This window comes from Perissodus microlepis, chromosome 12 (assembly GCF_051167445.1).
Source record: "Perissodus microlepis isolate ML-2025 ecotype Zambia chromosome 12, ASM5116744v1, whole genome shotgun sequence".
NCBI classification, from domain to species: Eukaryota; Metazoa; Chordata; class Actinopteri; order Cichliformes; family Cichlidae; genus Perissodus; species Perissodus microlepis.
The window spans coordinates 2,883,722-2,910,764 of record NC_140472.1 but is presented as its reverse complement, the minus strand read 5'-3'; the positions used below and the strand labels follow the sequence as shown (position 1 = coordinate 2,910,764).

At 43.6% G+C, this 27,043-nt stretch overlaps 1 protein-coding gene across 12 annotated transcripts in view; it reads left to right on the top strand.

The window, feature by feature from the left end:
• The window catches only part of fbrsl1 (fibrosin-like 1), a 284,114-nt gene that overhangs the window by 119,801 nt on the left and 137,270 nt on the right, over positions 1-27,043 (top strand). For all 12 annotated transcript variants that reach the window (XM_084947107.1, XM_084947106.1, XM_084947102.1 and 9 more), the window contains exons 3-4: positions 10,726-10,821; positions 15,827-15,862. In XM_084947107.1, coding sequence (XP_084803233.1) covers positions 10,726-10,821; positions 15,827-15,862 — 132 coding nt within the window. The remainder of the gene's footprint in view (positions 1-10,725; positions 10,822-15,826; positions 15,863-27,043) is intronic.

The following is a 27,043-nucleotide window of genomic DNA, read 5'->3' as shown; positions in this document are numbered from 1 at the left end:
TGATCACCATTTGAATTTTTCTTGTAAGCATGCATAAGAGCTTTGCGAACCTTTGTACACCGAAGTGGAAGCTGTGCATGTCTCGCAAAAAAACAAGAAATAAAGAAGAGGCTTCACAATTGGAGAGCAAAACGCAGATCCACAGCAGTGCTTCCTTGTTTTCCTTCCAATAACATCATTAGCATTTTGACATCATCCTCCTAATTGTTGTTTGTAGCTTTGAGAAATGGTTGCCTTGGAGTGAGAGTTGAGAGGGAGAGGAGGGGTCTGGGGTGTTTCCGCTGTAAGGGGCTTATCTGTTCAGGACAGATACTGTTCCTATGGTCTTGGCTGACAGGTAAGGTGTGTGTGCGTGTCTGTTGGTTGCAGTTGTCAGTGAACCCCAGGGACAGGTGCTGAGGGATAGGTTCGTATTTGGGAGCAGATGCACCTCGCCTTCCTCCTCTCTTGCCTTGTTCCCTCACTCACCCAGGAGGCATATGGTGAGAGTGATTGGAGAGACCCAGGGCCCAGAGGGAATGCTCTTCTCCCCAGTTCATCTGTTTTAGATGGGGCCCTGCGGGACACTCAGGCTCTCCTGAGGTCCCCGTTGGCTGGGAATCAGGCCGAGTAGGTGGCTCTGCTTTCAGGTTGACTGCTTTGTTACAGTGCGGGGCGGTTGCAGTGGCCACCCCTGTTAGCTTTACACTCGGCTGCATTCTACACTGCAATTTTGTGCAGAGGACACAAATGGCTAATAGGTCACACCTTCTCATTTGTTTGCACAGTACCTCATTTATATGCAGCGTGGCTTTTAATCTGCCGACTCTTGTCATATCCTGGCGTCGGTGCTTGGAATGGAAACACCATCACAGGCTCATATTTGTAAACCAGCTTACAAATGTGATGTAGTTCTGAGTGCAGTAGGAGACAGCGTTATGGGGGCATTTTAGGACTTGTGTATCCCTTTTTATGTGGTCATTTATTATAAAGTGAGCTCTATGAATAATGTATGATTAAAAGCTGTAATGGATACACTGGGACTCGTCAAAATAAAAGCAAAAATCCATTTGCGCTCCCTGTAGTAAATCCACTTGCTTGTCCTTGGGCTAATTTCCAACTTGGGACTTGGTGGGGGAGTGAGTGCATGTATTGATAGCGATTCAAGGGAGGGAGGTGTTGTGCTGTAGAGGGAGAGGGAGAGAGAGAGGGAAAGTGAAATAACGCATGGATGAGGAGCAAAGTCAGGAATACCTCTCTTTCTCTCTCGATGCATCCTTCCTTTATCTCACTCGCGTACAGAGTCTCTCTTTCTCTCCTTGCCTCTCTCCTGTCTGTGTGTCTCACCATCTTATAGCTCCTTTCCCTGCCTCCAAGCAGCTGCCACTTCTGCGCCTGAAGAAAATGAAGGCAGATGAATCAATTTGGCCTGTGGCCCTAAAGTGCACTTGTCTGCGCCCCAGCTTGGGCGGGAGGGATAATGAGCCGATAGATTGAGCCCCGGCACCGAGCGCGGAGGTGCCTTTGCCTGCCGCACCACCGGGCCACCCTCACACACATACACAATCCCAGATAGACACACGTACACACACATGTGCTCCCTGAGCAGCGGTAGCAGCCTGTTGTTGGGTTAATGGGGGTGAGGGTCCTTTGCGCAGGACACTTTTCAGAACAAATTAGAGGAAGGATCTCTATCAGTCATCTTCAGGCCTTCTTGTATTGCCCCTCATCTCCTCCTCACTCTGTGCAGGGGAAGCCCGTAGAGAAGAATAGCAGAAAGAAGGGAGTGTGTGTGGGAGGCAAGGTCCAAGATCTTAGGGTAATGAGGACTGACACTGGAACAAGGCCAAAGCACAGCCTCCCTCAGCACTGTTGACAGGTGACGGCAGGCTAGGGAGAGACAAGGCAGAGCGAACAGAGGAACTGGAGCAAGGAGAGGAAAATCGAGGGCAGAGCTAACAGCTTCTTTGATTCAAGGAGGGAAAAGGTGGGAGACCACGCAGTCATTCGATGCCCCCATAAAACCCCCTGCAAGGTGAAGAAGGAGGGAGGATCAAAGGAGCAGTACAACAAAGCATCACCCGCGAGCCTCCTGCCAGCTCCCTGCTGACAAGCTGCCGATTGATAGACACTGCAGGAAGAGGGCGGAAGAGTGAATGGAAAAAGAAACTTAGCCAAGCCTGAACAGATATGAGCCACTACTATGTCCATCTATGTCTAACCCTTTCTACGCAGAGGGGCTTTGCGACTTCACCCAGGGTTAGAGTAGTATAAATGAGGAGACCCACGTTGGCCCTACTCAACTTGGGGGGAAATTAAGATGCTGGAGGGCCTTTTGAAGATAATTAAAGAGCACAGAGCAGCAGCCTCCAGAGATGGACTGCAGACATGTTCAATACCGAGACTAATGGAGCTAATTTCCAGTACATTATTCATGTAAAACACAGGCCAGCTAAGTGAAGCTGTGTTTTTTCATCCTATTTTTCTTCTCTCTGTAGTCTTAAGTCATCTCCCCAGTCTCACTCACACACACATTACTGCATCCTTTTCAGATATGGGATACGTAGCATTGTTGTTTGCTCATTGTTGGTTTCATTAACTCTGTTGTCTGGAATTCAGATGCTGGTCATTTACAGTTTTTCTCAAATGCTAAAACACATGTCACAAACGTTACCACCAGGTCCCCCAATGTCCAAACACAACACCCTTCTCTAAAGCTACATAAACACAACCACACCTTCCCACTGCAAAACTCAAACTCCCACACCAAGAGAGCAGCTCGAAGCTGTCAAAACTGTAAACACTATACACAGCATTACACACTACAGCAAAACAATTGAAAACACAATGCTCAATTTGTGAGAAGGTTCTTTGGTTCATAACTGCCAATGCATATTTTTATAAACTGTACAGTAACGGATCGTCATAGAACCCTGCAGAGGATTAGGCATTTAGATTTGTGAGTTTCACATGAAGACTATAAATCTATAAAAACATCCTGCATGTACGTACACTACTGTAACACAACTCAATGCAAAAACAGAATCTATCGCACACAACAGTACTCTCGGAAACATGATCAGGGTGTGAAGTCTTTTTTATTGTCTACACGGTCTTTTTACAGTATTACACACAGTCACTGTGCGGCATCATGTCGCCGAGCTGCATTGGGCCACATCACCTCATCCACATCACAGGCTATATTGTCCCTTGCTAGGCACCGCGGGAAAAACGCCCTGGAATGGCGAATCCATCCCTGGAAGGCCTCCACTGGGATGTCAGCACAGGCCAGCTCCATTGCCCGTACGAGGTTCTCTCTTGTGTATGGCTGTCTGTCATACACCTTCCATCTCCATGATGAGAAGAACTCCTCTATAGGGTTCAGGAAAGGGGAGTAGGGTGGCAGACAGACGTTTAAAAAGTGGTCACTGTTGGTGGTGAACCACTCTCTGATTTGGTGTGTTTTGTGGAAGCGGACGTTGTCCCAAATGATCACATACATGTGATGTGCTAGCCTAGGATGGTGTTGTTGACGGTCCAGGAGGATGTCTTTTAGCTCCTCTAGGAAGGTGAGGAGACGTTGGGTGTTGTAAGACCCAAGGACAGCATGCCGGTGGACAAGCCCCTCCGTACCCATAGCTGCACAAAGAGTAACCCCCCCGTTGGCCAGGAACCTCAGTGATGGCTCTTTGGCCAATGATGTTACAGCCTCTTCGCCTTCGTTTCTGGAGGTTGAAGCCAGCCTCATCCAGGAAGAGGTACTCATGGGGTCTGGCCATCGCGTCCAACTGCATTATCCTCTGTGAACATGGAAAAGCGTACAGGTGTTCAGAACGGTCAATCAGGTAGCACAGTATTGTCCAGAAGTAATGTAGGCCACTAAGCAACACAGTATGTCCACTAACTGTACTGTGGACATGGATGTATACGTACTTGCACATACTCGTAACGTTGTTCTATGTGTCGCGCAGAGTTGCGCTCAAAGGGAACCCTGTAGACCTGTTTCATCCTCATCTGTTGGCGCCGGAGAACTCGGTCTATTGTGGACACGCTGACAGCATCAATGTTCTCAAAGTTTACATTATCTGCAATGACTTTGTCTCTGATCTCTCGGAGTCTAATGCAGTTGTTCTCACGGACCATATCTGCAATGAGGGTTTCTTGTGCCGCTGTGAATATGGCAACCCTCCCACCTCTATGTGGCATCCTTTCAGCTCTAAAGAAAGAAACATGTGTTGTCAATTGACTGATTTATATGTAAAACTACATGTAAAGTAACAGACCACTTTCACAGGCCTGTAAAACTGTAGTGTGACAAAGAAAGCAATAGCGTACTATACCTGTTGTGTTGTCTAAATGCCTTGATAATGGTGGCCACGGTGAACCTACTCAGGTTTGGATGTACTCTTCGTCCCGCTTCAGCCATTGTCATGCCATGGCCAATGACATGATCAATTACTGTTGCTCGCATATCATCTGTTATGATGGTGTGAGGTTGTCTTCTTCTCCCACCTGGACCTTCTCCTCTCTCTTGTTGGCCTCCTTCGCTTCTTCCTCTACTCCGAACTCCTCTTCTTCTTAGGCCTTCACCTCTTCCTCCTCTGATCTCAACCCCTCTTCCTCTTTGGCCTGCAGCTCTTCTCCTTCCGCACGCTCGAATGCCTTCATCCATTGTGATTGTTTGGCATCTTCACCAAACTATGCTTTTATAGGTGGGGTCACATCATTAGTAACAGGTGTCTTCAATTTTGAGTCGTTGTGTGTAGTGACTGACGCCAGGTGTGTTCCCTGTGTTCACAGATTGGTGACTGTGGCAAGCATTTTGCATCACATGGGCTTTCATTTGAGAATATGAGCAGAGTTGTTTTGCAACATGTGTTTTAGCAAGGAAAAATGTGTTTAGATTTATGAGTACAGAGGGTTGTGTTTTGTGAATTGTGTCTTCATGTGACATGTGTTTATGGTACTGGAATATGGTGGCTACATTTAGTAAATGTGTTTAGACTACTGGTCATTTGGGTTACAGGATTGGCTTTTGTGTTTTAACATTTGAGAAAAACTGTAATGGTCTTCATGGCGTCATTCAGATGCAATCACAAGAGTGACAGAGAGAGGCAGGTTGCATTTGCAATTTTTAGATGGTTTGGGCATCTGACAAGGATGCCTCCTGGGTCTTCTAGGTGAGATGATGCAGGGATGTCCTACAGGAAGGAGGCCACGCTGGAGGAGACTATATCTCTGCTGGTCTAGGAACGTTTCAGTGTACTCCTGGATAAAGTGGAGGAGGTGGCTGGGGAGATGGGGGTCTGGGATCTCTGCTTAGCTAGCTTCCTCTACACCCAGCACTAGATAAGTGGAAGAAAATGGATGGATGGAAAATACTCAAGTCAAGTTTAAAAACACTTTTGAATAATTAGTTATCCCTGCAGTTTTCACTAAGAGCTGCCAAATGTAGAATTTATAGTCAAGACTCACGAGCTGCTCGTTTGGTATTAACGTTATATGATATTGTGCTAATACAGCCCTGCATCAAATGACCAGTGATGGTTATAACGGCATTACAAGTAACGGCGTTACTAACAGCGTTACTTTTTTCAGTAACGAGTAATCTAACTAATTACTATTCCTATCGTTACAACGCCGTTACAGTTACTAACAAGAAAATGCGGTCACGTTACTATTTTTCAACAAACAGACGGTTGAAGCTGTGTTCAGCTTACCGCACCTTATATCAGTTGCCTGGAAGTAGCTGTAAGTAATCTGGACGCTACAGCTTCAAGCAGCTGCGCGCTCCCGCGGACGGTAATCACGATCACTGTCTAGCACAACACCTGGAGCTAAGGGGGCAAAACAATCGCATGAGTGCTGCTGTTTGACTGAGGAAGAATAATTTTTTAAATTGTGTTGATAGGCCACGTAAAACCATGATGTAGATGATAAACAATGTATATGCAGCGTTTTTTCCTCAATCGTTTCGTCTCGTTTAACGTCTAAGGACAGCGCAGCGAGCACTCTCTGAGCAAAAAATAAAAAACACAAAACCAAAAAACGCCCTTTTGTGTTGGTGGGAAAATGTACCATGTTGACCAATCAAACAATGATATGACAACATGAAGGGGGAAGAGGGGGAAGTTTTAGGGGTGACGGCGAGAGAGGGAGAGAGAGAAAGAGAGAGAGAGAGAGAGCGAGTACGTACATACTGAATGCAGAACACCTGATTGTTATATAAATAGTTTGAAATGGTTATAAAAAAAGAGGGTAAAAGGTAAATGGCTGCAAATAACTTTGTTGTTTGCAAAACTTGTGCATATGATTTTAAAATTGACAATTTATATTTGCATTTAAAGTTATGAAATTTGATTCATTAAACATGTTTGTGATGGTTGCAGTAAAAAATATAACTTTTTCTACTCGGATTTTATGTTTTTTCTGTGTGTAATACAGTATATCAAAATGAAAACATAACCGTAAATTCAGAAACGTGAGGTTGTGCTGAAAAGAATGACACCAAACAAGGCAAAGTAAATAATTTTTAAAGGTTAAATGTAGAGGAAACATCAAAAGTGGTTAAAAATGGCCAATTATACCCAATATACAATAGTTACTTTTCAAGTAATTAATTACTTTTAGAATCTTGTAACTCAGTTACTAACTCAGTTACTTTTTTGAAGAAGTAACTAGTAACTATAATTAATTACTTTTTCAGCTAGTCTCTATTACATGACTGTGCTCACAGTTTCTACACACGTCACATAGCATCACAATAAGAACATTTAGTTGCTGCTACAGCCTGATTAGCCTTCCCCTAATACTGTCTGCAACAAACCTAAATAAAGTTTATTTTCACAAAAACTATGTGACATTTTGAAGCAGTGTTAACAGTGTTTTCTCTCTGTTTTGCCCAGAGTGGATTTTAAAGACATCATTTAGGAATAGAGAATAGTTATAACCTTGGACTTTGTCACCACTTGCAAGCAGTTGAATTTTAGCAAAGACAATTAGTCCCATTGTCAAGCTTACTAACTTGTCCTTTAACATTAATGAGTATACAACACAACAAAAGGGGAAAAAAAACATGAAAGCTATATAGCTGGGAGTTTAGGGCCAATTAAGCACCTCCCCAGACAGGAAATTAGTCCCTCACTTAATCACAGGCAGTCCAAGCTGCCAATCCCTTGTCAGAGTTGGTGAATTCCTGCCTAGATCAATTGCTATCCCATGCAATTGAACAGCAGGTTGGGGAACGGTCTTTGCACGCTACATCATTAACCTAGGTGCCTAATTAGAAGCTGTGTTTTGATCAATAGCCAAATTGATTGCTGACTGGGAAATGTAACCCCAAAGTCCCTGAGGAGACGGAAGCACTTTGGGCACTTTGGGAATGTGTCAGCAACGCTGATGCTGAGTAAACAAAGTATTCAGCGCCTGCACTTGACAGCAACACAACTGTCGCTGTACCTCGACGTTCCGTCTCTACTGACGTGCTTGCCTCCCTGCCAAGGAGGATTGCTCTGTTTGTGCTCTCCTTGAGAGGAGGAAATCAAAAGGGCCACCATCTATTTTGAGATTCAAGGAGTGATTAGGCTGACAGCTAGTTGAGAGAGAGCGAGAGAGACCGAGGGAGAGGCGGGTAGAGGTGGAAGTCAAACCTAATTAGGCCCACCTGCCAGGTCTCTCTTCCTTCCATTTCTACACCCTGATTGCTAGGCGGCAGCTCCCCCCCACTGCTCCTCCATGCTCACCCCACCCTACCCCTATCCTGTCACTATTGACCTCAGCACACTGCTAATGCCCCTTGGCCAATCAGCATGCTTGCCCTGGCGGCAGCAGGGTAATTAAAAGGGAATTGTGTCTACTTGGCTTGTGAGCTGGTGGGCACAAGGGTAGACAAACATTCTCTCTCTCTCTGCCGCCCTGCCTCCCTCCCTCTCTCCCAGCCAGGTGGTACCGTACAGGACCTGTCAGATTAGCTGATGACCCTTTTAATTCTAGCCCAGCCGGGGGCCATAATTGATATTTACCGGGAAAGGTTAATTGTAGCAGTGATCTGCTTAAATTACAGTGGAGATCAGGAGACCGGGGCCAGACACCATACTTGCCACCGGGGGAGCTGCTACACACAAACTGCTAGTCAAATGGATTACACCCCGCGGCCATTGCTGCTGTACTCCAAGGTGGGGAAGCAGCATGGGACATTGTGATTGGCTGATGCTGCAGCAGCACAGAGTCTTCCTTGCTTAGCTCGCCAACCTCCCATCTGGCTGGGAATTTGGTTGCACACCAACTGTGGGACTTGATGGCCTACAATAAAGCAAAGCATCCATGTTAGCATTAGGGCTGTCATGTTTTGGTTTCGCCATGATTTTACATTAAATCAACTTTTATTTGATATTCTGTATGTGCTAAAAAGGAAGTTTTTTTTCTCTAAAATGTTATACACATGTCAACATTGTCTGCAGTATTATCTACTCATAGTTCATGTTACTTCTACGTTTTTGCTTGGTCATTCTGGCCTTTCAAAGTTAGCTTATGGAGCTGTTAGAGCTAACTGAGGAACTGGGCTGGACTGGAATTTTAGTCCAGCAGCATATTATTTGCTTTTTCATTTTTCAGCCAAGGTAAGGATATTATAGGTCATAGCTATTCTGTCCTGGTTAATTTTGCCTACCCAAAGTATGATCGGGTGTGCCCTCACATTATCTAATGTACAGTATGTGATCAAGAAGGAAATGTTATTTCACTCAAGCTGAACTATGCTGACTAGACTTATAGTTAAATAAATCAGTCAAACTCAACACGGAGCAACTGAATTTGCACTGATCCCTTAAATTAAGTAAACCCAGCACAGTTGTGTTTACTTAATTTGCCCTGCTGCATTACCCATGCTGGCTGGTGCGACCAGCACCTGTTGATTGAGGTTTTGCGTTCCAGGTGTTTTTGTTGCAGCCAGTTCGATTTTGCATTTAACCAAAGTATAAACTGACTCTCACACACTCATTGTATTTCCTTTGAAAGACTGTCTTCCATGGTCAGTTGAACCCATTTTTAATCAACTGTGCTTTACATAGTCACCTGGTTCAAAGTACATTCGGCTAAGTTAGAGGAAATAACATGATCTGAAATATAAGACTCAGTTTAACAGACTTTTTATAAATGATTAAAAAAACTTCCACTTCCACTGCTGGGTGCAGTTTGACAGGAAACCAAGTGAATGAAAAAGTATTTTAACCCTTTAAAGCCGGTCGGAGCGGGCACGCTCCGTTTTGTGTAACTATTTTTAAATCCTGGTAGAACTGCAACCACGTAAGCTAGCGCAATAATTTTTTTTGCATATGAAACCAGAGGAGTTGTAGTTACATCTTATGCCATCAGCTTGTCCTAAGTCACAGTTTCCTTCCACATATAGCTTTGCAAAAACTGCATAAAAAGCACTTGCAGCAACAAAAACATATATTCCAGAAACACGCTTTGACGATCCGATCAGCTGTTTGTAACACTTCCTACGTCCATCAGCGCGAACTATCGCATGTCCGCCATGACCTGCCCAAAACTGGAAGTGACGTCATTTTGCAGAAATGTAGTTTTTTACCATCAGGGCCTTATGAGCCTATACTGGTGTTTTTAAAAGTTATGTTTGACTTTATGACTTTCTGTGTCGTTTCTGGGATGCTTAGGACTCATATTGCACTGCTGGAAATAGTTTATTTTGATGCATATGCTGTTTTTTTTTTTTGCAAATTTGCACTATAATATTTATTTTCGTTTTTCCTGCAGTATATAAAAATTGGTGTATTTCAAAAATAAAACTATGAAGACACTTAAAATAAATTTCCTGTGGTGGGAAACTATTTTGTGCAACTTTTTTGTATTTACAGTTTCTCTTAAATTTCTCTAACTAGAAATATATGTTAAAAAAACAAAAACGATTTTCAAATTTTTTGTAGTTTATTGCACTTTTTTGCAATTTATGTAATTACTATGCACTTAATGCATACATATTATTAAAATTTTGGCTATAATGGTTGTATTGATGTATATCAACTTGAAATGCTCCCAGAAATGGCACTACAGCATGTAAAAATATAACATAAGCTCTGGCGGACTTGGTTCTATGGTAGGTCTTAAAGGGTTAATAAATTTCACATATTTGCAGGTAGATCAGAATTCTGCTATTCTTTTCTCATGTACCATTGTGTGCAATGTATTGTTTTTGTTTTGTTTTTTACTTTGGTCTTCTTTGCAATTATTGTGTTTGTGTGTCATTTCTGTCAGTCAGATATAAAGTTGGCTAATGCACAACTAAAATCTTTCTAGCGTGATTAAATGTTTGGTGTTATTAGATCTTGTTGCATGGGCTGACACTGAATTGGAAAATGCAGCGATAGAAGGCAATCAGCAATCAACAACCCAGCCTTCTGTACAATTTTAGATGGCATGAATATTAATAGAGGTTTCTATAGTTTTTTGCATTACATAAAGTAGGTGAGACTAAAATGTGCGCCCACCACAGTTATGAAGTACACTTAGCTCTCAACAAGATAGTTTTAAATTGTTGTTTTTTCTCTGGTTTGTGTAAATATTTCAGTCTTCTTCTCTTTGCCATCTTGTTATAGCAAAAAGCTGTTGCAGCTTTCAAATTTGTTTCTGAAAAAAAAAATACAATAAGTCAGTGTCTTTAAGTAGTGGCATGGTCGATTATATGACTACATTTTTAGACGATGGCATCATGTCTTGTGTGTTCTGCAGATCAAACCTTTGGCTCTTCATCCAGTCAAAGTTGGCGAGGACGAGACTGAACTCAGTCGACCACACAGGAGCAACTCCAAAGAGCAGCTCAGTGAGGTGAGTCCACAGACGAGACCCAAACTCTAATCTCAGATAGCCTCTTTGTGTTGGGAAGAATGCTAGTTGGTTAATATGTCTCTGAAGGTTCTCGGTCATCCAGGTCATCGTAGGCTAAGCAGCTTGGAAAGAAAAGCTTCTGCACCAAAACTTAAAGAAGTCCAGATGCTTTTCTTTCCAAGCTCCTGAGGGTAGTTGGTTAACAGCACATAGAAAGGACTGGTCACACAATATCACCTAGTTTACTTGCCATTACGTGAAGCGTGACCAGTTAAATTTAAACATAACCAGGTTCAGCCAGGTGTGGGTCGACCTCACCAACCCCAGAACGGAACGAGTTAAAGGAACGGTTCCAATTATCCCTGCGCCCGCATCCGTATGCCAGCCCATTTAGAAGATGAGTAGGTGGCAAAGCAAAATGGAAACCAGACATTGGTTCAGCATAAGGGATGAAATAATGCAATTTAAATACAGGGGAAGTAATGAGAATTTATGCAAAATCCCAAGCAGCTCATTTGAAATGAATGTAGAAATATGCTTCCTAACTAATGCCTGTCAAGCAGGCCTCCCAAACCTAACTAAATTCAATCAGACTGTTCATTTAGCTGACTAAAGCAGGAGGAGCGAGAGAAAGAGAGGAAGAAGGAGAAGAAAAATGTGCAGCTTCCTTTTCCAGCAGGGTTTAAATGATGGGAAGGAAAAAGATTTAAAAGAACTTATTAAATACATTGTTTTAAGTTATTCATATTTCCAACCGAAAATTCAGTCTCGTGAAAAAAAACAGCCTAATTTTTTCCTATCTTCATTTTCTTTTTTCTAAGCCTCGCTGCTCAGTTTCTCTCATGCATCCCCCCTCCGCACTGTTTTTCTTGAATTTGTGTAAAAGGCTGTCTTTTAATGAAAAAGTCAGGAGGAAGAGGCGGGCTTGTCAGATAAAAGCCCAACGCTTGTTGACAGCTCTGACAGGGATATGCGACAAGCACTAAGAAGGAGGGGGCATGAACGAAGGGGGGGCGGTGGAAGTGGTGGTGCTTGCTGTAATGGCGAGGGGTGGGGGGAGAACATGGTTGAAAATTGCACGCTGTAATCGGCGACGGTGTTAGATGTGGCATGTCTCTCTAATCTGCTGCCAAATAAATGGTGCACAGACGTTGATCGCTGTAGCCACGCCATCTATATCAATCCATCTCTCCTCCTCTGCCTGTCTTTATCTTTCTTTTTCTCCTTCCATCTTTTCGTGCGTGTTTCTTCGCTGGCTGTATTCCACCTGGTGAAGGCCTGGACGTGACACACAGCGTGTCATTGTCTCCCTTATATTTCTTACTTTTTCAGCTCCATGAAATCTCCACCACCGCACTGAGAGCTCTGCTAATTTTCATAAAATATGCTCCACCACATCAAAGTGGTTCCCCAGCTTTAAGAGCTCTTAACTAATGATGCCGCGTTGGCAATAAGTAAAATGGATTTCTCTTGTCTTACCGCCAAAGGAAACGGAGACAAATGCGACATGCGGACGCACCCGCCTGCCTGTAAAAACAGTCATGCATCAATTTGTGAGGGGGTAAAAAAAAAAAAGAAAAAATGCAGGGGATGCTGTTTGTTCATTGCCATGGTCGGGTCTTTATCTGTTTATTTTGACTAGGTAATTGTGCCTGCAGTGCAGTAGGGCCCCTGCACTAAGCCACGCAGGGATTAGGGAAATGTGAGGTGGGAGAGGGGGTGGGTTCCACTGTAACTGTGTCCTGCAGAGGAGGGGGTGGCAGTTGTGCTGCTGTCGGGGTCTCGAAAACCAAACTGTATTCACCAACATATCCACCCACATGCACCCAAACCCACCCACCCACCTTATTTTCCAGCCACAGAGGGCATACGTGTTCACATCCTTTTTCTTATTATTGTCCAACTAGTAGTGATTGGCCCGCCTCCTGGCCTTCATGCAACGGTAAAAAACCAATAGTCTGGGTTAGGGGAAGATGGACAGGACCCTCCCCTTTTAACGCCATGTTTTTCTTTCTTTCTTTCTTTCTTTCTTTCTTTTTTTTTTTTTTGCAGGAAGAGTGGAGGAGGGGGCGTGGAAATTGGGAGAGGATAAGGGGGTGGATTTAGTAACATTTTTCTTCTCTGGGGCTGTTTAGTTAACCCTTAAATGCCGCCAGCATCCGCCCCATCTCTTTCGCCACCAACCACCATCGCCACCACACACATACTTGTCCTACTCCCTCCCCCAACACTCTCTCTCTCTGGGGCGGGTTCTTAAATCCTTTTGAAGTCCTAAGCACTGCAGAAATCCATTGAGAGCCATGTATAATGGCTTTTAAGAGAGAGTGTTTAGCTGTATGCCGACCCTATGGCTTATGAACCACTGGCGTTTTAATGGATCCCCCTTTCCCTCCCCTCTTTTTCTCCCTTCACCAGCACTAAATCCAATGGATTGTCCCTCATTATCATTTAAATAAGCCTCTCTTTCTACTCAGAATGCTGCAAGTTGAATGAACTCGACATAGTAAGGCTAATTCCAAATGGCCTTGGCCTCACTCCACCTATGCACATATGCACCTACGCACACAAACACATGAACATACACACATTTTAACGCACTCACAACACGCACACATATAAACAACAGACCGCATTTTCCTTGAAACACGCTTTTGGCCTTTTTTATCCAGATTTTTTTGCCTTCCGTTCGGCTCTTACCCCCCATACTCTGGCCTCCTCGCTGGTTGCGGTAGTGAGGATAGCAGAAAGGTTGAGCAGAGTGGGAATAGCCTTTTGATTCCCACAGAGCCTACTTTCCGGTTCGCAGCAGGACTCCTCCCTAATCGTCACCACAGGAGCCGTCCTGCAAATCAGAGGGGCACACAGGCGTTGACAAGGGCTGATGCTTTGAGCAGGTGTGGGAGAATGGATGAGGGACATTGCGAGGGTGCAAAACAAGGGAGGCAGTGGCGGTGAAGGTGTGGGGGAGGTCGTTTTGGATTGAAGGTGGACCTATGGATGAAATTGGTCTAGCAGAAAAGTCTCCTCCAGAGACCAGGGGGGAGAAATTGCCAATCTAGACAGAGGAATAAAAGCAGTGAAAAGTGGAAGTGGAGGGAGGGATTTTGAGATTGGTATTCGTGCTGGGCGCTGACAGACAGAGCAAGAGAACAGAACAAAACCAAGCCTTTTCTGCCTCCATACTGCTCTTGTTCAGTATTTAGAGGACTGCATTAGAAAGCACAGGAGTTAAATGGGCCGAAACACGTTCCTTACTGCATAAAGAGATATTTATCCTGAATAAAAAAGGGACAGATAAAACACAGACAAGTAAAAGACCTCATAAAATTGATGGGCACTGTGTATAATTTTTACACTTTCTTTCTTTTGTAACTCTGTCCACTATCACAAGAATGTTAGCATCATCAAAAGATGATGTTCCAGTGTGTAGTTACCCTGATGACTTTGATCTGTGACAACAGATCAATTTCTGCTCATAGAGCTTTATATATAAGACATGTTATTTAAATGAGTGACAAATCTAGTGACGGGAATTCGTGACCTCATCGTGACATCGTGAGGTTACAAATCACTGTTGTCTAGCAACAGGGAGAAGGCCCTGAAAAGAGACCGTCCCTCATTCAAATACCCGCCAAATTTGAAGCTGCTTAGAAGAAAAGTTGATAGAAACGTAGCGAACACACTGATGCATGGATTCCTTTATTATTAGTGAGTGCCTGTTGTCGCAGCCACGCTGACATCAGCAAAGTTTGATGTCATTGACAGTGCGCTGTTATTTAGAAACTATGTTATCTGAAATGGTGTCATTGTGTGGACACAAAAGAGTGCATCAACATAAAGGTCAAGGATGATGACATAGAACGGCCTCACCCTAACCTGCAGGACCCCACAATAACACCTTCCCAACAAGTTCGTGTCGGACCTGATAGACTCCATCCATCCATCCATTTGCTTCCGCTTATCCTTTTCAGGGTCGGGGGGGGCGCTGGAGCCTATCCCAGCTGTCATAGGGCGAGAGGCGGGGTACACCCTGGACAGGTCGCCAGTCTGTCGCAGGGCCAACACACAGGGACAGACAACCATTCACACTCACATTCATACCTAGTGACAATTTGGATTATCCAATTAACCTATCCCCACAAGCTGCATGTCTTTGGACGGTGGGAGGAAGCCGGAGTACCCGGAGAGAACCCACGCAAACACGGGGAGAACATGCAAACTCCACACAGAAAGACCCCGGCCTGATGGTGGAATTGAACTCAGGACCTTCTTGCTGTGCGGCAACAGTGCTAACCACCGTGCTAACCACCTGATAGACTGTTGTTGAGAAATTCAAACAACACACATGCATACAGAGATTTCTTGATTTATTATAGAGATGAACATGGTGGGAACACTGAAAATGTTAGGCTATGAAAGATTATGATTTTGGAAATTAGCTCTTATTTTTATGCACCATATTTACCGATGGTGAAATATCTGCCCAGTCATCCAAAGAATGCTTGTTGTGATGCTCTTCCTAATCTAAAGAGTTTTTTAGCACTAAACAGACACTTAAAATCTTCAGCTATAAAATAATTCCTGTATCAAATAGTTTTTTAATTTATCTCCTGATGAAGGTGATGGAGTCCCTCTCATTTGTCTGTTGACGTCTCTGGGAACTAAATTCAAACCAATAAATGATACTTAATTTTCACATGTATGAGGACAGACCAGTACACCCAGAATCTCACTGTTGTATTTACACAGATGTGGACCATTGGACTACAATCATATGTTTTCCACGGTGTATTTGTAGTATGGGACTTTTTGTTTTTAGACCAGCTACCCCTGTTGTTCAGAACAGAATGAATGGCAGCAAAGTGAGCAGGCGTGGGGTGCATGGTAGGGCGGGTAAAAGGTTAATGTGAATACTGATATTAAAGCTACGCCGCTTCATCATGTCAGCGTGAGCGAGTGAAACACTCCTTAAAGGTCATCCCTGTTCTCCTCTCTCTCCCTACAGAGTTCCACTCACTCGCTGTCAGGCCGTGGCTACTCGGTAAGTGACATTTTCATGCTTCATAGCTTTACGGCAGAATTACAATCTCCAACGACCCGCTTTATGGCCCCGGCGCTCGACATTTTAATTATGTTAAATAGAGTAATGGAGAAATCATGATATTAGGGACATTAATTCTGGCTGACTGACTGATTAAATTGCAGGAAGGTGTCCTATGCTACCTTGGCAAAAAGGGCCTCGTTTTATTGGCATTGATCAGCGCTGTTCGCCTGAGCTGCAATTTCGATGTCAGAGTTTTATATCTTCCTCCAGTGACTGTCAGTGACGGATGTTTCTGCTCACACATATGAAAAAAATGCTTAAAAAGACTTTTGCTTTTGTGCTATAAATCCATTTTTTCACTGCAGGAAGGCTGCACGTATGCATGTTACAGGGAAAACTGTCCCGTGGACTTTTGGAAGTGACTGCGTACTAATAAGAGGTAGTTAGAGAGTTATTTTTTAATCTTGGAACATGTCGCCTGTTCAAGGTAAAGGTGCCCAAGAGGATTATTTAGTGCCACCTAAGAAAACATCAGCTCAAACCTTTTGAACATAAACTAGCTCACAAATTGTCACTACAGGACTATTTTTATCCCCCGAAAGCATCTGTTGCCTTGCCCCAGTGCATTCTCGAACCGTAAATTTGTGTTCTTCCCCTCCCATTGTTTCAATGATGTGTGTAGTCTCTGGATAATACAGACAAGCGGTCGTCCTTTATGTCCTTTCCTTAAAGGGAAACTCATAAGAGGAACGTTGTTTAAAGTGTGCTACTTTTAGCTGATGAGTGGCATATGGCAGTTCTCATTGTAGCTTGGAAGCAATCATCTCGGCAAACAAAACAACTATAAATGGTTTGTCAGCCTTAATCTGCCTCAAAGGACTACAGTTAAAGCACTGAACAAAGCTCAACTTCAGAAGACATTGATCTCTGCGCGATCTTCTTTTTTATTTTGTTTTAATAGAACATGTCACATTCCTTTTCCCCAGTGGCTGCATGCTCACAGATGGATGAAAACAAACAAGACCTTCCAAAAAAGCTTGTGGAGCCCTTTGGCTCGAGCTGTCAGTTTGAGTCGGCAGGGAACGAGGCCCTCTCTTTATCTGAAAGGAAGAAGGAGGGGATCAGAGAGACAGAGGGAGAGAGAGAGGGCAAAAATGGAGGTGGAGTTGGCGTGGAGGTGGTTGTGTGGGAGGCAGGGGCATTGTGCAAGCAAAGGAAAGTCCAGTAACGAGGGCAGGAAGTTTCATGTTGTCTGGCTCCCCACTCCAGCTATCCAGTGGTGCTATCTGCAGCGTTTCTAGCCTACAGGCACCTCCTGGGTACTGAGCTCTGACTCTCAATCTGCTCTGCTGCTGGGCCTGCATGATTTCTGGGGTTTGCTTATCTGTGAGTGCTTCGGGCTTTATAGCATGATGGTTTGGAAGGAGAGACATGGGGTGCGAGGTCAGGGGGCTTTGGGGAACTGCCAGCAGAGACTGAGTGTATATGGGAGGAGGAGGAGTAGGGCGAGGAAAAGACCAGGGGCTTGATATAGTGTTATAGCTGGAAAAAAAGAGGCTACGTATGTGGGCGGAGGCCTGGTTATGAGTAGGGGAGGGTCAATGAGGCTAGCTCAAAGGCAACTTTGCGCTACTGGCCGCTGATAGCACGGAAGAGCTATCTAATAGTTGGCCTCTGGCGGTCATCGCTATCTGCTTTTTTGCTCCTCCACAATAAAAACTCAAGCTGGTGTACACGGTCCGGTTATCTGTCACAAGTCACTAAGATTTAACAAAGTGAATCTTTCCTGACACTTTGTCTTTTACTTCTATTGGAGTTTATGCTCCGATATGCTTCCATATGTCTTTCTGGAAGACATATGGAATATTCCCTTTCTGGAATTAGTGGAATTGTAAAGCGCTTTGAGGGCCCTGAAAAGCGCTATATAAATGCAATCCATTATTATTATTATTATTATTATTATTATTTCTTCTTATGTTGCCTGTAAGGCTTGAATGGCCTCGACTGATTGGTTTAGAGAAGAACGTAGAGGACGTTCCTGCATTTTAGTGCCAGACTCATGCATAAGGAGTGTTTTGGATATGCCAAATACCTTAATGCTCTCTTTAAATGCTTTGGTTGTTGCTTACAAAACACATTAGCTGTTGGTTTAATTGTACTAACTGTGTTTTTGTAAACGGAAATCTTAAGACACAGGTTTTCACATTGGTATGATTTTTTTTTTAAATCTATTTTTCAGATAAAACTTAAAGAAAAATGGAAGAGTAAGAAGTAAATACTATCACATGGCTAAATGATACCAATAAATGCCTTTACCTAGTGGAGCAAAACACTGCAGGTTTTCTAAGTCGTGCATTTTTCATGCAATTTCTAGTTGTTCAAATTGTCTTTGATAAGGGAAACGGGAACATACCTTCTTTATATGCACACAGCACAAACTACACAACACAAACAGACAGTAGCATTTAGCTTCGTAATAAAACTATTAAAAGTTAACTATTAATCTGAACAGAATTTGTTTATCCCGTTGATGCATTTGAAAGACAGGCAGTCTTGCAAAGGCTGCACCTGTCCTGCTAAAACCCAATTCAATTTCAATTCAATTCAATTTTATTTATATAGCGCCAAATCACAACAAAAGTCGCCTCAAGGCACTTCATAGATACAGAGAAAAACCCAACAATCATATGACCCCCTATGAGCAAACACTTTGGCGACAGTGGGAAGGAAAAACTCCCTTTTAACAGGAAGAAACCTTCGGCAGAACCAGGCTCAGGGAGGGGCGGCCATCTGCTGCGACCGGTTGGGGTGAGAGAAGGAAGACAGGATAAAGACATGCTGTGGAAGAGAGACAGAGATTAATACAAGATACGAGATAAAAACCCACAACCCTCTGTCCCACCCATCGCATTTCAGGGTGAGGATTAATCTCCGGAGCACTGAGTCCAGCATTGATATGTAGCAGCAGGAATGAGACTTGCTATCTAGCTCGCTGTGGAAGACTGGATATGGAATTGTTTATCAGTCCAACTCTCTTCTGTCTGCTTAGTGCAGGCTTCATTATAGCCCTGGCTATGTTTGGGAGACAAAATCTGTTCCTTGTTTCCGGTGCTGCTACCTGATTGTTGTTCCAGTGGAGATGGGTCTGGGCTCTGGCGATTTATCATCCTCTCAGGGGCTCCTCGATAAAGAGTCCAACATCTGCACCTGAGAGATACGTGCTGCAAGAAACGGGAAAATGTCAAAAAAAATCTCACTTCAACGATCCGCCCAGCCTGTCATTACCCCTGGGTTACATTTATTGTCTGGAGGGGGAGATGTTGTAGCTAAGCCCAAGAAGACAACACGCCGCTCTTTTCTTCCAGATGAAGTGATTAAGCGCCAGTCACCCACCCCACGCCTTTTGAAACCACCCAAGGCCAAGCCACAGCTCATGTTTTCTTTGACGATAAATCCATGCAGGTTTTGTCTGTGACAGTATAATCTAACTAGTCTGTATTGGGAGGGTTTATCTCCGCTACGTCAGAGAGTCAAACCTTAGCTGAAGTGTTTGTGTCGAATAAGAATATTTGGAGCTCTCAGACACACCCGTTCTTCATTTCCCCGTGCTCAGGTTGTCATAATCATATTTAACGCTAAATGAGTACACTCTAAACAGAGCAGTCCCAGTCATGTGTGCTTTCTTAAACAATCTTCTTTTAATTGATTTGGCATTCACGACCTCCACGTTGTGACAAATGCACTTGTTTGTCTGAGTGACGAGAGCTTATCGCAAGATCTCTATCAAATACAAGGATTATGTCACTTAATTATAGTAGGAGCCATTAAAAGCTCCATGCTTTATTTAACAGAGTAAAACAGATTTGCTGGATTTAATGCTAAACACAGCAACTCAAAGGAAATTGGATGTAAATTATAGCTTGAATTTAATTTTTGAAACAAGATTTTTTTGTTAATATACTCTGGCGTCTTCACCTGCAGTAGGTGGAGCATCTTGTCTGTCTCTTTGTACATAACTCTCCCTCCCTCACTCGGTCTTTCTCACCGCGCCTCTTTCCAGTGGGGTGTGCAGGTCTCTCCATACCACTGGCTCTGCACATGGTGAAAATTAGTGAAGGAAACCAAGAGCCCAGCAGGAGTGGGCTGGGGGCCTGACATTCTATTGGCCTTGGGGTGGGGCGCTGCCTGTCAGTGGTCGCTCTATGAGGGCTGTCCGCCTTAAAAAATCTATTTGTTTATCCCTGTGTGCGGTCCGGCTTCAGATCCTGGGCCCTGCTGTTCTCTACGCACCAGGGACCTGGGCTGTTGCCGCTAGCAACAGATAAAAATTGCTGTTAACCACAGCAGGGCCCACAACACATCAATCAACCGGTCTGATAAAGGCTGCAGGCTTCTTGGGCCCCGGCTGAATGGTGCAGTTGAAAATCCTTTTCCAGTGGCTGAGCACACAGAGCCGTGATGATAGAGGCCCGCTATCACTCAGAGTCGAGGAGGGAAACTTCATTTTCAGCAGTGCAGTTCAGGTTTTTTAAAGGAGACGCTTTAAAATGGCACCAAACAAAAACGGAAGCGGTCATTTAAATAAAAAAGTGACACTGTGAATTAGTGTTGACTGGGCTTAAAATGTTTATAAAAATATAAAAATGTAAAAGACGGCACAGTTTAGTTGTTTGTATGAACTCTTAATTGCTCTCAAAGCTGCCCAAAAGTTGGGACATTCGGCTTCACAAAGTTCCACATACCCCATTCGTTAAGACTGAATTGAGATCAACTACTAGACTAAACTCTTTACCCCAATACGCCAAACTGGCATTAGAACAAAACATTTTTTTCACCAGTGGTGACTTCAATGGTTCATTCTAACCTTTTGCGGCCCAGTTCCACGATTCTTAAAGCAGATGCAGTGCTGATGACTTTGGTGCCCCGTAATAAAAAAGAACAATACTGATCTTTTCTTATATGAAATCCAGTTAATGTATTCCCAGCTCTATGTTATTGGCCTTGTAGCTGTAAGTTGGAGCTGGAGTTATTCCAAATGAAACCCACAGTCTCATGGGTAACAACATTACTTTTATCCCCCCTAGGCCCAAGCTTGATTATCATCCTTCTTAGTTTGTCCTGGATGCACTGTCCCCTAACTCACCTGCCCCACTTTAAACAAATAGCCCTATAATGTAACAATCAAACAACGCTCTGAGGATTTGTTTACTGCAGCCTTTTTCCCCATTAAGTTTCACTAACACTGCAGAAAAAAGAGTGGTAATTCCACTTTATCATATGTTACATATACCACAATCAAGCAGCAATTACATGCTCCTTCCATTTGTAAGAGCTCCCACTGCCGACGTGGATGTTTTAATGAGGGCTGTAATGAACGCTCAGGGTGTTTGGCAAGTCTCCGAGATGTTGCTGGGGCTTTTATGGCTCCCCATTATAACGTACAATTTGCATCAGCAAATTACAATGCTCCATATCATTATCCTGCACCAAGGCCCGATCATAAATTAGAGCTCCAATTACAAACATCTATCTGGGAATGGGGAATGAATATGATGGCAGCCCCCCAGAAGCAGGCAGGAGGGAGAGAAAGCCTCCTGTGGATTGTGGGATGAGACTTCCATAGAGGTGTGATATTCCCATAAACCATCCTTATGTGGAATTCATGGATCCAAAAGAAATAGACAATTGGGGGGGGGGGGGTCTGCTATTTCTTTTTTGGCACTTCCATATGTCATATTTCATGGCACACTGCACACTGAACTTTTTGGTATTTTAATCTCTCTCCTTCTGCTAAACCCAGCACCCACTGATTTCTATGGCTGACTGTTTCACACTTTCATTCAAAGCTAAGTAAACCAGTCCATTCAGCTGTGCAGGGGAGAGCTCTTTTTATTGTGTCTCAATCCAAACCAAAGCTCTGTCTCTGTCCCTCCCAATCTCCTTCTGTCTTACTCTCTCACCCTCTCACATTCAACTTGATTATACACCGGAGGGAACATCATAAATCATAGAGATTTATCTTGCTGCAGCCTATTAATTTAGTGTAATATTAGAGTATGTCATTTAAAGAAGCTTTGCAGCAGTGCTTTGCCAGTGTCCATCAGAAAATTCAGAGATAAGCGTTTTAGTTTGGGCCGAACCATCATGGAAAAAAGGACACTTCTCTTTTTTTTGTGCTTGGTTGTTCTTCACGCTTACTTCTTCATAGAACGCCGCCCGTTCTTTGGCTGATATTGAGATTCTGTGTCTGACTCTCCTGAGCGCTAACTGTTGTTGTAGGGCAAACAAACAGCAGTGTACCTGTGATGGCTGTGTTGCCTGTAATCTGCGACCTGTGGCCAAATCTTGCATGGAGAGGTAGAACAAAAGGCGTACGCCAACAGATCGCTGCAGGCGCCAAGCAGAAACCACCTCTACTGATGAGACAAAAGGCCTGCGGGTCTCCCACAAACCCATAAGAGCTCCCAAATGCTGCACAAACAAAGCCTGAAATTAAGAAGAGCCAGAGGCAGGCCCATTTCTGCAGCAGAGCTAAAGTGTTCCTTTTTCACAGCCTCGGTGGATTTCCACTATGGGCTTGTAATAGGGCAGAAAAATGAAACAACGCTTTGCCATTTTCAGTCACAGATATTGAGAAAGCAGTTTTTTTTTCTTGTTTTGCATTTTTCCAGCTCTTTCTGCTTTCACATGTCCTACCACACATTGTGGACTCATTTTAAAGGTACTAAAACCTCCTCTTATAGCCTTTAGCGGGCATCAGATGATGTTTAATTCATATTTTGTTTTACATTTTAACCTTTCATGTCTGTAGAATCATATGCATTCATATTTTTGTTTGCAAAGCCAAAGGAGAGAATGTCTCCCAACCCTGGTTAGAGCTTCAGAGGTCAGGAAATGAATTTTATTCCATATTCACAAACACCCCGTGGCAATTATTACTTCTAACTGTTAATGTTTCTATGAATCCATTAGGGTTCAAACCCCCTACCTGCCTCTCTAACTCTACCTTCATGAATACCATTTCTAGAACCTTTCAAAAAAAGTTAGACTAAGTAGGTCATGTTCTGCCACTCGTCTTCTAATCACTCACCGAAAAGAACATGATTTCCCTCCATCGGAGCCCCTCAGCCTTGCTCCTGGGATTTCATTCAGCAACACACACTCATTTGATTTTCCGGCATGTATTTTCTCCTTTTCCTTTCTCTCACTACACCCCCTTGCATATCCTAACTTGTATCTGACAGTACACAAGCAACATCTACCGTGCTTCCAGCTTCACAACACACACTCACACATATGCACCATAGCTCCTCCTCCCCCTCCATCTCTCACTATCTCTGTCTCCCTCAGTGGAGAAGGTGTCTGACAGTAACAGCAGGTAAGGTATAAGATTACAGGAGAAGCAGGGGCAATTATAACTCCAGCTGATGCTGGTGCGTTTATGAGGAGAGTAACTGTTAATGACAGTGTTGTGGTTTCTCCAGAGGCCCCAGCACAGCTCTGGGAAGCCTGCTGTTTTTGTCGGCCTAGCTTCATGCTATTTGTTGTAGACAAGTTTAGTTTAGTTTTTTTTAATGTGCTGAAATGTGCCTGTGTTGGCCCTGCCTGTGCTGTAATGCTAAGTAGGTAAAGATTTCCTATAATGTGTTCAATTACCATTTGGTTGCTGACTGAATTGCAAACAAAAGATGGCGTCTTACGGTCATAGCAGCTTGGCTTGGTAGCACATATTGGTTAACACATGTATACACGCAGTTGCTGATGCGTACATGAGCTGGCGATTGCTGTTGCAGGTCTGTCTTGCCTTGCTACTTGCTCCATGTGCCTTCACATACAGCAGGCAGATCATAGCAACTGAAGAGGAATTTGGGTTTAGATTTAAAAAAAATAACTCATCATAATTGTACAAGATTTTCAGTTTCTAGCACTGGGACTCTCCCCGCTGCTGTTCTCCTTGGCCAGTGCTTGACTGGCAGCAAAAGATTTCAGCACTACTCTACACTACTGTAGAACTTAACCTGTACATACAGTGAAAGTACACTGGTTAGCCACAAAATTTCAACTGCGTAATATTTGGCTGGTAACCAAAATAACTCTGACCTGCAAAGTTATTTTGCTGAGTGTTTCCTCAGAGCACAAAACCGCTGAAGAAGATGCTAACTGCTGGAAAGAGGCGTGGTTAGCATCAGATTGTTTAGCATCAAACTGCTGAAAAAAGTATTGCTGGTTCTGATAGAAAGGTGTCAGAACAGTGCATTGCTGTTTTTGGCTTGTTTTGTCTTGTGTATGTGGCTGAATAGCTGGAGACAAGTTGGGAGGCCAATGCTGACTCCTGTCCTCCACCAAAGCACCAACAGTAGGTACATAAGCATCAGAACTGGACCACAGTGCAATGGTGGTCTGATGAATCACATTGTCTTTTACATCATGTGGATGGCCAAGTGTGTGTGTAGCTTACCTGGGGAACACCTGGCACCAGGATGCACAAGCGGAAGAAGACAAGCAAGTGGAGGCAATGGGGACCAACACAATGACGTGCAGCTGTTCATAACATTATGCCTGATCAGTGTGGACGTCTCTAGTTTTCTCATGGTCAAAGTTGCTCACACCATTAAGTTTCCTGCCTGTTATAGCCCAGCCTTTGTTAGGTGCCACTGTTAAGTTAATAAATGTTTCAGCTGTCAGTGGTGTAGCTATAATACAACATGAAGTACAACTTTTTTTTTTCATTGAACTGCAAAATTAATTTATTATAAAGAGAAAATAAAGTAAAAGAATATAAAATATGATTGTATACAAAGTAAAGCTTTTTGTAAGTTTATATAAGTTTTGGTGTTAATTCAGTATACCTTTAAAGGTGTTTTGTTGCTTAACTTGAGTTGTTTGCTGCGTTTGACCGCATGTAAACTGTTATGCACTTCTATGTGTGCCAGATGGTGCGAAGACACTATTTGTCTTTTGTTTCCTCAGAGGCTGCACCTGTTGGGGTTGAATTTACCTGTTTAATTATCTGTATCCTCTGACATATGCTTGACGAAGTTACAACTCTACTGTTGCAGACGTTGTGCATTTTCAGTAACATGTGCTTGCAGGTGTTTTGTAATAGTTACTACTTGGTTATGTTATTTGCAAAACATTGCATCCCTTAAACACTGCAGGCCCAGGTGTGGATACATTGTAGAAGTCATACCATAACCATGAGTCTGTTGTTGTTTTTTTTATTATTTTATTATGCTTGTTTCAGAATTAAGGTTACTTACCCATTGTCTTACTCGCCCCGTAGTCATCTGCCCACAACTATCCACACTCCAGACCCCATGCTCTGTGTCCTCAGCGTGTGGTTGGCCTTGGCCCCGATCACACCGGGGCACATGGGAGATTAACTGGGCCGGCTTATTCACTCAGCAGGTTTCCCGACTCCCCTTCACTCATCCTGGCCCAATCTGCCAGCTAACCTCCTGCTCCGCCGAGCCATGGCAGCAGGGCACCACAAGCCCAGCCCGCCTTCATTACGCCTGCCAGATGGGCTGAGAATTAGATTCGAACTCCCACCAATGAGGGAGGGAGAGTAGAGAGATTGAAAGAGAGGAAGGGAGAGAGGCGGTGGAAGAAAAGGGAGGAGGGAAGAAAGTTGTGGGGGGAAGAAAGTAATGGTTTTTGTTTTCATTTATGTTGCAAGTTATTACATTTTAATGTAACACCCCTGGGACCTGGCAGCATTAAATGCCTGTTCTTGAATAATCGACACTAACTGCAAGTAAATGCTAGGGGAGAATGAAATTAGCAAGCGCTGCAATTTGGCATAGTGATTATCGGCTCCTTGGAGGCACTTCCGGATGATTTAAGAATGCTAACATTTAAGCAAGTCAGATCTCATTACTCTTCAAGGTTAAATCGAGCTGTGTCGAAGGAGAGATGCCTGATTGGAAATTGTGCTTCCTTGTCTGTCTTCAAGTCTCTTTGTTCATGGAGATGTTTCTCACTTTATGGCACCTCACTGCAAGGTAAAAAAAAAAGACTCAGGGCTCAAATCTGTCAGACCCTAATGACACCTTTTGCCAGTTCTTAATTGGATCAGCAATGCTTCCAAAGTATAATCTGTTCTTTGCCAAGGATCATCACTCGTGCTGCGAGCGCTGCCATGCCCAAATGCCTTAGCTTGTTCTGAACGTCGATGTGTACAGCACATTGGCTGTGACACTGATATGTGGCTGGGACACGAGATGAACAAAAGAAAATCGGGAGCTTTTTGAATCTACACCAAAGGGAAAGTGTTTATTACTTTTTCAGGCTGCGCCACAAATGTTCTTTTATACAGTATTTTTCACTCCTATTCTCACTCATTCTATGGAGGCAGAAACGATTTTCAAAGCAATTTCAGCCCTGGCATCTTCGGGTCCAGTGTTTACCTCAGCCAGCCGTACACATCTGTTCTCCACACAAACTTGATCCAATTAGGTGACAACAGACAATGGCTTACTCCTCCACAAGCCCAGCGCAGCGCTGGGGCTGACGAACAATACCAAAGTGTTTTTTCTTCCATTACAGGGTGTCAGATCCTTTTAAAGGTGTTTACCCACTGTTGATGTGGCAGCCCCTGTTTCCAAAAGGGACTCAGCTGGAGAAGTGATAGGCAATGAGGATAATGATGTGAGTGGGAGCAGTGTGGCGGATGCAGATGCACTTTACTGTGCAGCGTGTTATAAATCTGTCCCTCCACTGCACCGCACCCCACAAAGTTGAGGGACAGATGGGCTGGACTTTTATCTCCACTTTCCGAATTCCATTGAAATCAACACACTGATGAAATTTGTATAAAGCAAGGCAGGGGCAACAAAGCTACGTCGGGGAACATGTCTATTAGTTTTTCCAAGCTGTTGTTTTCTCATGCAGTGGGGAAAATCATTGCAAGTCAAATGTAATCATTCCACTGTTGGGTTATTCACCGTCTCAAATAATAATAATATTAGTTTGGTCCCCGGCATTGCTTACATCTGAATTTCCGAGACGCAAGTAAGTAGTCTGATGTTAATCACAACCAATCACCGATGCTATCACTGTTGTTGCTGGGGTTTTGTTTTTTTCTTGTTTATAACAGCTTTATCTTTTGGCACATCTTGAAATTTGGCAGCCTGAATTCATTATCTCCAGCGTTTCATGTAGTCAACAAACATGGTA